General features: G+C 41.6%; 2 protein-coding genes across 6 annotated transcripts in view; one reads left to right on the top strand and one right to left on the bottom strand.

Annotated features, from left to right (window-relative positions):
* ArgRS-m (arginyl-tRNA synthetase, mitochondrial) overlaps positions 1-12,302 on the top strand; it is a 644,356-nt gene that overhangs the window by 387,207 nt on the left and 244,847 nt on the right. The gene's annotated exons all lie outside the window — the stretch shown is intronic.
* Positions 1-12,302, bottom strand: part of LOC137658731 (TLC domain-containing protein 3A-like) — a 161,966-nt gene that overhangs the window by 63,121 nt on the left and 86,543 nt on the right. For 4 of the 5 annotated variants that reach the window (XM_068393743.1, XM_068393740.1, XM_068393741.1 and 1 more), the window contains exon 3: positions 1,941-2,081. The exons of the other annotated variant lie outside the window; for it this stretch is intronic. In XM_068393743.1, the coding sequence (XP_068249844.1) occupies positions 1,941-2,081 (141 nt within the window). The remainder of the gene's footprint in view (positions 1-1,940; positions 2,082-12,302) is intronic. 5 annotated transcript variants of the gene reach the window in all.

The raw sequence follows: 12,302 nt of genomic DNA, 5'->3' as shown, positions 1-12,302 counted from the left end.
CTTGAGGAGGTGGATCAGTTTAAGTACTTGGGGTCTATTGTTGCAGCAAATGGTGGAGTGGAAGCAGATGTACGTCAGAGAGTGAATGAAGGTTGCAAAGTGTTGGGGGCAGTTAAGGGAGTAGTAAAAAATAGAGGGTTGGGCATGAATGTAAAGAGAGTTCTATATGAGAAAGTGATTGTACCAACTGTGATGTATGGATCGGAGTCGTGGGGAATGAAAGTGATGGAGAGACAGAAATTGAATGTGTTTGAGATGAAGTGTCTAAGGAGTATGGCTGGTGTATCTCGAGTAGATAGGGTTAGGAACGAAGTGGTGAGGGAGAGAACGGGTGTAAGAAATGAGTTAGCGGCTAGAGTGGATATGAATGTGTTGAGGTGGTTTGGCCATGTTGAGAGAATGGAAAATGGTTGTCTGCTAAAGAAGTTGATGAATGCAAGAGTTGATGGGAGAAGTACAAGAGGAAGGCCAAGGTTTGGGTGGATGGATGGTGTGAAGAAAGCTCTGGTTGATAGGAGGATAGATGTGAGAGAGGCAAGAGAGCGTGCTAGAAATAGGAATGAATGGCGAGCGATTGTGACGCAGTTCCAGTAGGCCCTGCTGCTTCCTCCGGTGCCTTAGATGACCGCGGAGGTAGCAGCAGTAGGGGAGTCAGCATTATGAAGCTTCATCTGTGGTGGAAATGTGGGAGGTTGGGCTGTGGCACCCTAGCAGTACCAGCTGAACTCGGTTGAGTCCCTGATTAGGCTGAAGGAACATAGAGAGTAGAGGTCCCCTTTTTGTTTAGTTTCATTGTTGGTGTCGGCTACCCCCCAAAATTGGGGGAAGTGCCTTGGTATATGGATGGATGGACTGTAGTACATGCATTAAGTGTTCTGTACATTAAAGGGTAGTTTGTTAACAGTACTACGTACAACGGAAGGTTTTAAAAGTCTGAATATACATGTTAAATAAATAGGTAAATATGGTGTCACTAATTTGCGGATTTTCACCTATCACGGCCGGGTCTGGAACCTATCTACCCCGATAAACGAGGGTTCACTGTATCCTGTAATGGAGCGTCGTGTAGAAGCCTAAGTCATATCTGTAAAGAAAAAGATGAGTGTAAAGCAATAGTGGTAAATGGCTAAGAATTGAAGGGAGAGAGAGGAGACGTCCTCTCTTTACCAGCCAAAAGTAAAAAGTGATGTGGTTCAGTCGGTTTGTATTAAGCCAACACTTCTTGTTGGCACGGGGCTTTCCCTTGGTGGGCCCATAGGTAACCTGTAATTTGTAAGGTTGGTTGATTAATTAAGAGAAAATGTGATTCACTGAACCGTGAGTTAATATAGGTGGCTGGCTAGCCCCCAGCACCCCAACCCCCTCTACCTACCCACTGTAGTGGTTACGTAAGCATGCCACCTCGGACTTCAAATCTAATGGCTGCCTTCTAGCTACACTAGAAGTAATACCCAAATAAAAAGCGGAAGGTTTGTTTGTATGGGAACAAATGAAAGTAAACAATGGGTACCCAAGGAACAACATAGAAAATAAAAATGTTGCCCAATCAATTATGATGAAAAAGATGTGAAAAGATTTTCATGTTTTAAAGTTAACCAAAGGTAAAAAAAAAATATATTTCCTCAGCAAGATGCTAAAGCAAGAGAGATGTGAAACATTTACAAAGAACACAATTATACAATAAGGTGAAAAAACTACAGTACCTGAATACTACATGGAGATGAAAAGCTCAAATCTATTTCTATGGTTGTAATAGAGAGGCCAACATAATAGTTACATTTACGATGTTATGTAAGAGATGAACATTTTAATGACATCACAGCTCAAATAATTTTATAATTGTGTACATCAAAGTAATTGTTCAATCAGTATTATACATAGTAATTAAATATTTCTGAAAAAGTTTACAGCCATAAAAAATGTTCAAATTAGGTACATACCTTGTACATGGCGATGGTATCATAAATAAAATAACTTGCAAGAACTAAGGCATACCAAGTCGATAAAGAATTTGTAGCTCCCATAACATCATGACGGCAAGAAAGCACAATAATGATACCGAACAAGGAGGTCAGAACAGACTGGAAGCAAAGAGGAGGAATTTGTGAATTTCAGTCCCTTATAATAAATCCTAAACATAATTTCTGTGAATACTTATTTAGGATTTTATGTTGGAGCCCTTGGGCTTATAGCATCCTTCTTTTCCAGCTAGGGCTGTGCTTAATTAATAATAATATTAGTAATAATGATAATGATGATGATGATGATGATAATAAACAAGTAAAACCTTGAAGACATCTAAGAAATCCCCTTTAATACCAATAAATTACCTCTACACATAAAAAGCTGTGAAATCGATAAACTTCAGAAATATGCAATTACAGTAAAAACTCCTTATCAATTGAATCCCCCAACCTCGATTTGACTATCCACTGTATCCCTCCCCTAGATGCCACTATACCAGCATTAGAGGAGTTCCTTAGGTAGCTTCGGGAGGAAAGCTTCTCTCTGTCTCAGCAATGGTGGTTTCATTGCTGCCTGTGCTTCCTACTTTCATTGCTGCCTGTGCTTCCTACTGCTTAAACGTAAGAAGAGTGAAAATGATTTATTTTTTCCGATATGCAAAAGATTTGTACTCACTGCTCTGCCTCTGCAATGTTTATAACACTACCAGAAGACTCAAATCACTGAAAGTTTTTTTTTTCTTTTTTGTCAGAAAGCCTCTATAACAGTGGTTCCCAAACTATCTTACCTGATGCCCCCTTTTTGCTTCCAGTAGACCCGTACGCCCCCACTCCTTTCTTTTTTTTATATGAAATGATTCTTACATTTATTTCTTAGCATTGTACAGGAAAACAGATTTCTGTTTGTATTACATTTTAATAATGAAAGCCACCCAAACAAGTAATAGTACATTCCAGCAACTAAAAACGAAACATTTGGTTCAAAGTGAGCAAAAAAAAGTTTGAACATTAGCAAATTGGCAAAATTGAGTTGCAATTTTAAGAATAGATAATTTGAAAACATGGCATATAATATTTGGAAATACTTATGAGACTAAGGCACAATTTCTGGTCAAATTTAGTGAGATGGATGCATGTATGTAATGACAGATATTTGTTCTTTTAATGATTTTATTATTCTATTAAACAAGTAATTTTGAGCAGATGACTTCACGCCCCCCAGTTTGGGAACCACTGCTCTACAACATTTAATACAATTTCAAGAATTCTAAAATTGTTCATATTGCTTCCAGAAGGCTAAATTTACTTGTAGTTCTTTCCGCAGACAGCCTGTGCATTGTTTATAAAGCTTTCAGAAGGCTGTAGTCACTGGCTGTTGAACTATTGATAACATTATCATAACATATTTATATAACATTATAAAAAAATTTATTCTGAAAATTCACTTAACCGGAATGTTGGTCCAAAGGCTGAAAGGTTTCTCCTATTCCTCCCTCATTTCTATTTCATTTTCACTTATCTTTTCATTTCTGCTATTCACGTTTTCTTATTGTTAATTTCAGCCTAGTTTATTACATAAAAACCTTAATCCAAATTATCTCCCTTCTACAGATTTTTTATTTTCCTTCTTAATCCTTATTCCCTTTTAATTAGTATTTCCAACTATATTTTATTTAATAATTTTATTTGAAGCTAAAATATGTTTCCAGTTTTTCTCTTTTATCTATTTCCTTTTCATTTCAGTCTGCTTCTTCCTTGTTTTGTATTTTTGGGCTCAAGCCATGTCGTCGCGATGGAAGTTCCTTAAAGTAGCTTCCTAAGGGATATATGTACTACAGTGATATTCCCAGAAAATTTTACCTTTAGGTATCCAGAATTCTAACTCCTGGCGCGAATATCCTTAATATTTCTCCAAAGGATATCGCATATCAGTGGACGCATTCTTAGACACGCCTCCATAGCAATCTGCACCTCAAACAGCGTTTTGGCTTCGAGGAGGATGTGCCAAAAGGGAGCCGTCCAAAGGCTCTCCCCGCTTTCGTAATACTATTGGGAATACAACAGCGCCATTCCCACGACGGCGGACATTCCTTTTTTTGTAGCGATCTCGCTAGGTGATATTTCCTGGTGATCTAACTTTTCGATCGTTTTACAGGATGATTATTATGCTTTCTCCATCTTCTTCCGCCTCTGGAAAGTTGATTATCGGGTCTTTACTATGAGTATATTTTAGCTCCTGTTTCACTATGAAATTAGAGTATCTTATTGTGTTTTAGAGCTAGGCCAGTCACGGCGCCGTCGTTCGTTAGGCATGTGTTATTTAGATAGCAGAACGACTTCCAGTTTTTAATAGCTTTATTTAATTATATTAATTATTTAGCTATTTAGGCAATTACTCTTGTAAAGTTTCGATAATGTGCATAATTTTTGTCTCCCCCTTTTCTCTGTTGATCGTATAGTTAGAGTTTCGGTGATTTAGGTAACCGAGATCTCGTATAGCCTAGGTAACCTTACCTAGACGTTTTACTATACGTTCAGACTTTCCCCGGTTACCCTCGTGTATTGTTTTCATTCAGTGGAGACTGATACCTACTAGAATGTTATGAAACATTACACGTCTCTTCGGAGACTAGAGGGTAATCTCTTTCCCTCTGAGTGTAGCCTCTGGCTACAACCCTAATAGCCGTGCCTTGAATTTTATTCAGACATGGCTAACTTAGAGTTTGTCCTGCCTCTTCCCTTAACCGTTGGTTGTGGTATACCATCGGGTTTTGGGATTTAGTCAGAATCTCAGAGTATTTAGTCTTATGTCGGCGACCTGCCGGCAGGGCGAATAGGTTGTAGGATACCATCATTCCCCTGCCGGCTAGGTGGCCGGCAATGGAGGTTAGCCCTCATTAGCCGCACTTGAAGTAATGGTAGGATACCATCTTCTCCTTGCGACTAAAAGACTAGTCCTATGACACAGTACGCTGGGCTGAAGAGTAATTTTCTTTAGTCTAGGATACGTGGCATTGGAACTCTGTTTCTTCTTTGTTGAAGAAACAGTGCCGCCATCCCCTTAACTGTGTCGGCAATCTCTGGGTTGGAGAACTGAGTCTCTCCTGTTCCCTGGGATTCTGCCGATAACGAAACAGAGTTTCTTTTACAGGTGGTAGGATTGACAATTTTTGCCAGTTCCTTTCACACTCGTTACAGGACCCTGTTCCCTACCCCTCTGTCCTCTTTTGTTGGCTGAGCCCTTGTCTTTCTTTAGGCTGGCATCTTGCAACCTTCCTTTGCTGGTAGGTTGCCGGAGCCAGCCAGACTCCCTCTCGAGCCATGTCTTTGGCTGACGGCAGAGCATACTGCCGCCAACCACATCATCTGTCGGCAATTGCCGGCCCAGCCGGCAGCCAAGATGGCTGCCGGCGACCATGAGAGGGAAGTCCCTTCTGTTCCCAAGGTTCTTCAGTCCTCCCTTGGACTGCTGCTACAGGGCCTGTTGACGGGGTACTGCCGGCCAGGCCGGCACAGATAGTGCTGACTCAGTTGGCAGCACGCCGACGGTAATGGTACTGCTGGACTTGCCGGCTGGCAGTGTATCGGCGGTACCTTGTCGGCAATAGTACTGTAGCTGCATGGAAGCCTGAATGGTACATTCTCCCCTTCTATTAGAACCTTCTTTCTGGAAAAAGGCAGTCAAATTAGACTTTTACATCCTTAATTACTGTATACATTCACAGTAAGGAGTAGCCTTTTTTTCCATGCTATCTCTCTCTCTCTCTCTAGCTAGCATGCCGGGTATGCCGGCAAGACCTAGCTATGCCAGCTACATGCCGGCTGAACTACTGTATATTTTATACAGGTAGCCAGTATATCTGCATTATAGAATATACTGCAGATAGAAAACTACTACAGTATATAGTTTATACTAGTAGTTATTTCCAATATATTTTGGATATCCAACACAGGCATTTGCTGAGCCCAATCCTATATTGAATGAATATGATTTCTTCAATTTCCTGATTAGAAATCAGTATTAGGATTACCCTACAATATTAAACACTTCAAGGCAGGAGTAATACACTCCTAACCCTTAAAGGGTGGAGCCTTTTTCCTTGAGTCTCCCTGATCAGGAAACTCTATATTTTAATATAGTAGGAAGACTATAGCAAATAGGCTGAGTGGGATATACAAATATATGTCTTTATTTTCCTAGTCCAGCTAGCTTCATGCTAGATGGACCATACTGTCATATGCTACTATGAAGGCAGCATAATGACTAGACTACAATACATGATGTACAGTAACCAGTAAATTGCAATATAGACTTACTGCAATTAGAAAACTACAATACCACGATACAGTAGTATTTCTGACATACCTTGGGTACCCTTGTACGAGCATTCTGCTGGTACCGTTCATATTTTGAATGAATAGTTTTCTTCAATATTCTGATCGAGAATCAGTCATCCTGACCCCACAGTATTAACATTATTTGGGACAGTGATTTGATACTTCTCTACCCCTAGGGGTGAGAGTCCTTCTACTTGGAGTTACTCTATAGAGAAATCTCCATGTAGTTAATACTGAGGGGAGGCAACAGCATTTGCTCACAGGGGTACACAAGTATGTATCTCCTATTATCCCTTTATAGCTTACTATCCTAAGCTACTCTATTGTAAAGGACATTTGCATGTTGATTGTCAAGGAGATAATCCATTGTATACTCATTTGGATTTCCTTTCTTTATAGGAGGAACACTAGATACCTTGTGCTGCAGTCCTCTGCAAGGCCAAGAGTAAGTATTTTTACAGTCATAATACTTGCAGGTTTCATGCCCCCTGCTATATTATTTCCGGATCCCTACATTATTGGAACCCACAGGTTTGCAATATATGTTGGACATTAATGTCCGAAGGTTTTGAAAATCCCAAGTCTACAGAGACTAGGGATACAGCTCAATATAAATTACGCAACTGGGTGAGAGGCTTTCAAAAGATCTCTCCGGGACCTTTCCTACCTAATGATGGGATGCGTAAGCTACTATTTCTGGAAGCAAGTGAGGAAACAGTAATGCCTCAAGAGCTAACTACATCCCCTGATGGCCAGAAAACCTTTGGGATTAAGGGCAAGAAATGCCCCAAGGTAGAAGAGGAAAATGTTGCGTCGGAATTTCCTCCGCCTGTGCCGGCTTTAGAGCCATCGATGTCGACATCTTCGTGTTCTACCCCTAATTTGGATAATGTGGTACAATTATGTATGCAACTGAAGAATCAAATAGAGAGCTCTCGTAGACAAAACGAAAAGCAGGAAGTAAAACGCAAGATAGATTCTCGTAAAGTTTCTCTTGTCGCTTCCCAGGGGTCAGTCAAACGACCCATGAATCAAGATCTACCAACATGCTCCATAACCAATCCCTGGAGGTTCGCGGAGCAGATGCTGATTTCAAATGGCAATCTCTGCATCTCAGAGAAAATAGGTGCTGTTTCTTTAGACAAAATTCAGTTTTGGCCAAGCTTTGATGCTTTCCCTAATTGTTGGGTCCGATTGAAGTACGAACCAAAGTCAAGAAAAGGAACGGAACCAAAGGGAGGTCTTGATTCTCGACCATGATAAGGCACAGACTATCCTTTCAGGTAGTCCAAGAAAGGCGGGTTATTCAGAGTCGAAGGTATTCTCACTGAATAACGGACACCCTTCCTTTCTTGCTCCTACTTCACTCTCATTCCCCTTTATGGGGAAGGCATTTACTTCTGTTGCCAAAGCGGTAGAGGCGGGTAAGCCATGTCCCACACTCGATGTGTGCAAGCCTTTGTCACCAGCTTTTCCCGGACAGGAAAAGGATTGGAAGGAAGTCCAATTGACATTTTCAGTAGGAAAATTAGACAAGGACGTCGCAAGTCGACAATTCAAGGTATATCTCCCTAAATTGTCTGAGTTGCTCTTGTGTAATGAACAGGAGTCAAAGAAGAGACTTGCGACATCCCTTTCTCTACAAAACTACATAGAGTTGTGTTCAACCTACGAGAGTACCCCAGACATGCTCATGGTCATAGCCAAAATGCATATGGCTTACTTGGTGAAGGACCTTTACACCTTTATGAAGGCTAGGAGAGCATGTAGAGTTTGTGTTCGCTGATGCAACAGTAAAACATGAAACAAGGAAGCTAATATCTTCCAACATCTGGGGTAAAGACCTCTTCCCAGACGAGGTCACTAAGGAAGTAATTAAGAACGCCACCATGGAGAACATAGGTCTTCTCCAAAAATGGGGCATTCCTTCAAAGAGAAAATCTTCTGTGGTTGTGGGTCCCCAACCTAAAAAGAAGATTGGAAATGCTGGAAATATCCAGGCTGCTCAACAACATCCCACTATTCCAGTGACCACGATGCTACAGGCAGATGGTCAAAAGTCTAAGCCTACTGACTACTCGAAGCATAAAGACGCTTCAGCTAGGAGGAACTTTCCCTCAGGATCGCAGGACCTTCGATCCTTCGGTCCAAAGCCTATTCAAGATGAGCCATTGATGGGAAACAGAAATGTCCCTACCATCATTTCCTTACCTTCTCCTACAGTTCAAAACCCTCTTGGAGTAGTATACCTGAGAGCTATAGAGCATACAGGTAGTAAGAAAACTTTAGCTCATCGAGTTCCAGGGAAGGCTGCTTCGTGTTTATGAAAAGGACTCAAGATATCAATGAGCCATTCTGAACTTGTCGCCACTCAACAAGTTCATAAAAAACAGCAAGTTCTGAATGTTAATCCTTCTGAACATATGGACCTTGTTCCAATTAAGGGTGTTCGTAGTCTTGTCAGACCTGAAAGGTGTCCTTCGGAACCTTCCAGTCAACCACCCCCATTCCTCCTATCTAGAATTCATGTTACAGAGAGTAACATTCATCCTAATGAAGATACGTGACTCACAGTTCTAAGTATCTTCAAAGGATTGACGAACTTAGTCACGTCAAATTCAAGTCTAGAAATAGTTCAGGTATTAATATACCTGATCAAGAGGCTGGAGTGGGCAACACCCGAAGTGTCCAGCCAATGTGCATTCAAAGAGATGACCCGGTTCCTGGGACATCACGGATGCAAGATAGGCTTCTAGAAGTCTCGACTTTCTCCAGCTCAGGGGTTTCGATGCTTAAAAAACCATCGAAGCCCTCAGTCACATCAACTCTCCTCTCCTTTGGAAATATAAAAGGAGCTCGTGAGGTCTGTCAAGAGACTCAGGTATTCAGTCAGAATACCAAAACGCCAACAGGAAAAAGCGCTAATCTTTCCCCAGTTCGCTATAGTGACAGACCTGGTGCTAAGGGCACACCGGAAAGATGCGTTAAGAGCTTGGAGAAAACACGCATCAAACGCTTGAAGAGATAAAAAAAGACTGAGATCGGTCCCTCTTTAATCGCTTCTCTAACAGAAATTAGAGCACGAAAGTCCCAAGACTCTGCTGGTCCTTTCATGGGCGGGGAAGCCCCCTCCACACAGATCAGGCTCCCTACGACGGATCTGGGACACCGAAGCGATAATAAGACGTCACATTCGAACGTCTCATTCAGTCTTGGTGAAGTTACCCATCCCTCTCTTGAAGGGACGGCACCTACCAGCAGTTCATTTACAACTGATCCACGATGTGACGGTGGATACTCTATTTCGATACAAACCGATAGAGTTGGAATGGTCCATGGGCGCAGACATATTCCCTCCCAGATGGGAACAAGTCCCGGAACTGCAATTCGACCTCTTCATCACGAGCGTCTTCAAGAAACTACTTCGCTGTATAGCCCCATACGAGGATCCTCTAGTGGGGCTGATAAACTAGATGAGGCTGGTCCTAGCTCTGACCCTAGGTATATTTCCGAAGATTCAGAAATTAACTGCCTTCGTTTTATCACAGAGAACCCAAACCCTTCATTTCATGATTTTCTCACTCTAGCGGTTAGAAAAAGGTTTGGGATCTCAAAAGGCAATAAAGAATTCTTAGAAGAATACAAGGCCAGGTCAACTAGAAGACAATATGAGTCGTCCTGGAAAAAGTGGGTTGCGTTTGTCAAAGCAAAAGGACCGAAAAACATTTCAATGAATTTCTGTCTGTCCTTTGTCCACCTTCATAGCCAAGGTCTGGCGGCCAATACGATAAATATGTGCAAGTCAGCCTTGACTAGGCCTCTCCTATATGCCTTTCAAGTGGATCTGGCGAATGAAATCCTTAATAAGATTCCGAAGGCATGTGCTAGGCTTAAGCCCGCGGTACCACCAAAGCCCATCTCTTGGTCTTTGGACAAGGTCTTACATTATGCCTCATCTGTGAACAATGAAGATTGTTCTCTTAAGGATCTAACCCAAAAGGTTATTTTTCTGTTCGCTATTGCCTCCGGGGCTAGAGTTAGTGAAATAGTGGCCCTATCCAGAGATGAAGGGTCACATTCAGTTCACGGAAGTGGAAGAACTGAATCTATTTCCTGATCCATCCTTTCTCGCTAAAAACGAGCTACCCACTAAGAGGTGGGGTCCCTGGAGAATCTGCCCTCTGAAGGAAGATGTCTCTCTATGTCCTGTAGAGTGTCTAAAGGTCTATCTTCGTAGAACTTCAGACTTCAGGGGAGGACAGCTCTTTAAAGGAGAAACTTCTGGATCAAATTTATCCCTAAAGCAACTAAGGGCGAAGCTCGGCTACTTTATTCGTAGAGCGGATCCGGACAGTACTCCCGCAGGTCATGATCCGAGAAAGATTGCTTCATCACTGAACTTCTTTCAGTATATGGACTTTGAGCACCTTCATTCATACACTGGATGGAAATCATCCAGAGTGTTTTACAAACACTATGCAAAACAAGTGCATGAACTAGAACACTGCATAGTGGCGGCAGGTAGTGTATTAAAACCTGCCCCCTAATTACTGTAGTAAACAGTTTTTGGTTTGGGACCTCACATGTCCTCGCACATGTAACGGATGAGAATCCTCCAGAGTGTCCTACATACACTATGCTAGACAATTCCATGATCTGAAGCAATATGTGGTGACGCCAGGTAGAATATTTAACCTGCCGTCTAATTCTACGATGAACAGCTAATTGACTGGGACTGTCAATTAAAAGGAGAAGAGGTCACCCTTCTTAGGTGTGACTTCTTTTAATTAAGTGTTACCATGATAACACTGGCTCTGTTCACAATCCCAGGTGTGGAATTATACAGATAGCACTAGTGCCGGTGTACGAAGTACACAGTGCAGATAGAAGTAACCAGTACAGGAATTATGAAGAGAAATTTTTTTATAATTTTCTTCAGTCTGAGAGTGGCACTCATCATTTCTTCCTTCAAGAAGGAAATACAGTATAGTCTTTGTACTTGTTACAGGTATAATCCCATTGTCATACTACATTCGTTTTACTGAACATCTTTTAGTCATTTATTAGTAGTAAATGTCTATTAGAATGTAGTGCGTCCACCTTCGCCAGACAATTGTATGTATACATGCCAGAGTTCTTCAACTTACCAAAGTAAGTATCCCTCATATATTTGTATGCATCAAATAATAGATATAAGAGACACTGATGTTATTTTAGCAAATATACAACTATGAGACTATTTGTATATTCAGTGTGTACTTATGTTTGGTCATACTATGTTTGTTAACCTCAAGATCCCTTTTCTACTGTCTAGAATGACTCTTCCCTGTAGGAGGCAGGAAGCACTAACATTGGTTATGATTAGTGATGGTGACGAATAACGGTAACGTCCCTTGTCTCATGGGGTCCCCATGACCATAGAAAAGGTTGCTATAAGGTTAAGGCACTGATTAAAAATCCACAGATACACTAATGCTCTGGTATGCTTTCATCACGACAACATGGCTTGAGCCCAAAAAATGGATTTTGAGCGAAGCGAAAAATCTATTTTTGGGTTAGATGGCCATGTCGTCCTGATGGACCCACCCATCTCTTCTAAAAGAAAAGATCTTCACAGTATCCCTTCCGTGGTATTGTATCTGTAACACCACGCTCAATGCTACAAGGAATGTCCGCCGTCATGGGAATGGCGCTGTTGTATTCCCAATAGTATTACGAGAGCGGGGAGAGCCTTTGGACGGCTTCCTTTTGCCACATCCTCCTCGAAGCCAAAACGCTGTTTGGGGTGCAGATTGCTATGGAGTCGTGTCAAGAATGCGTCCGCTGATATTATGTGATATCCTTTGGAGAAATTTTAAGGATATTCGCGCCAGGAGTTAGAATTCTGGATACCTAAAGGTAAAATTCTCTTGGAATATCACCGTAGTACATATATCCCTTAGGAAGCTACTTTAAGGAACTTCCATCAGGACGACATGGCCATCTCGCCCAAAAATAGAT

Source organism: Palaemon carinicauda, chromosome 19 (assembly GCF_036898095.1).
Source record: "Palaemon carinicauda isolate YSFRI2023 chromosome 19, ASM3689809v2, whole genome shotgun sequence".
Lineage (NCBI taxonomy): Eukaryota > Metazoa > Arthropoda > Malacostraca > Decapoda > Palaemonidae > Palaemon > Palaemon carinicauda.
This window is presented reverse-complemented; position numbering and strand designations above follow the sequence as displayed.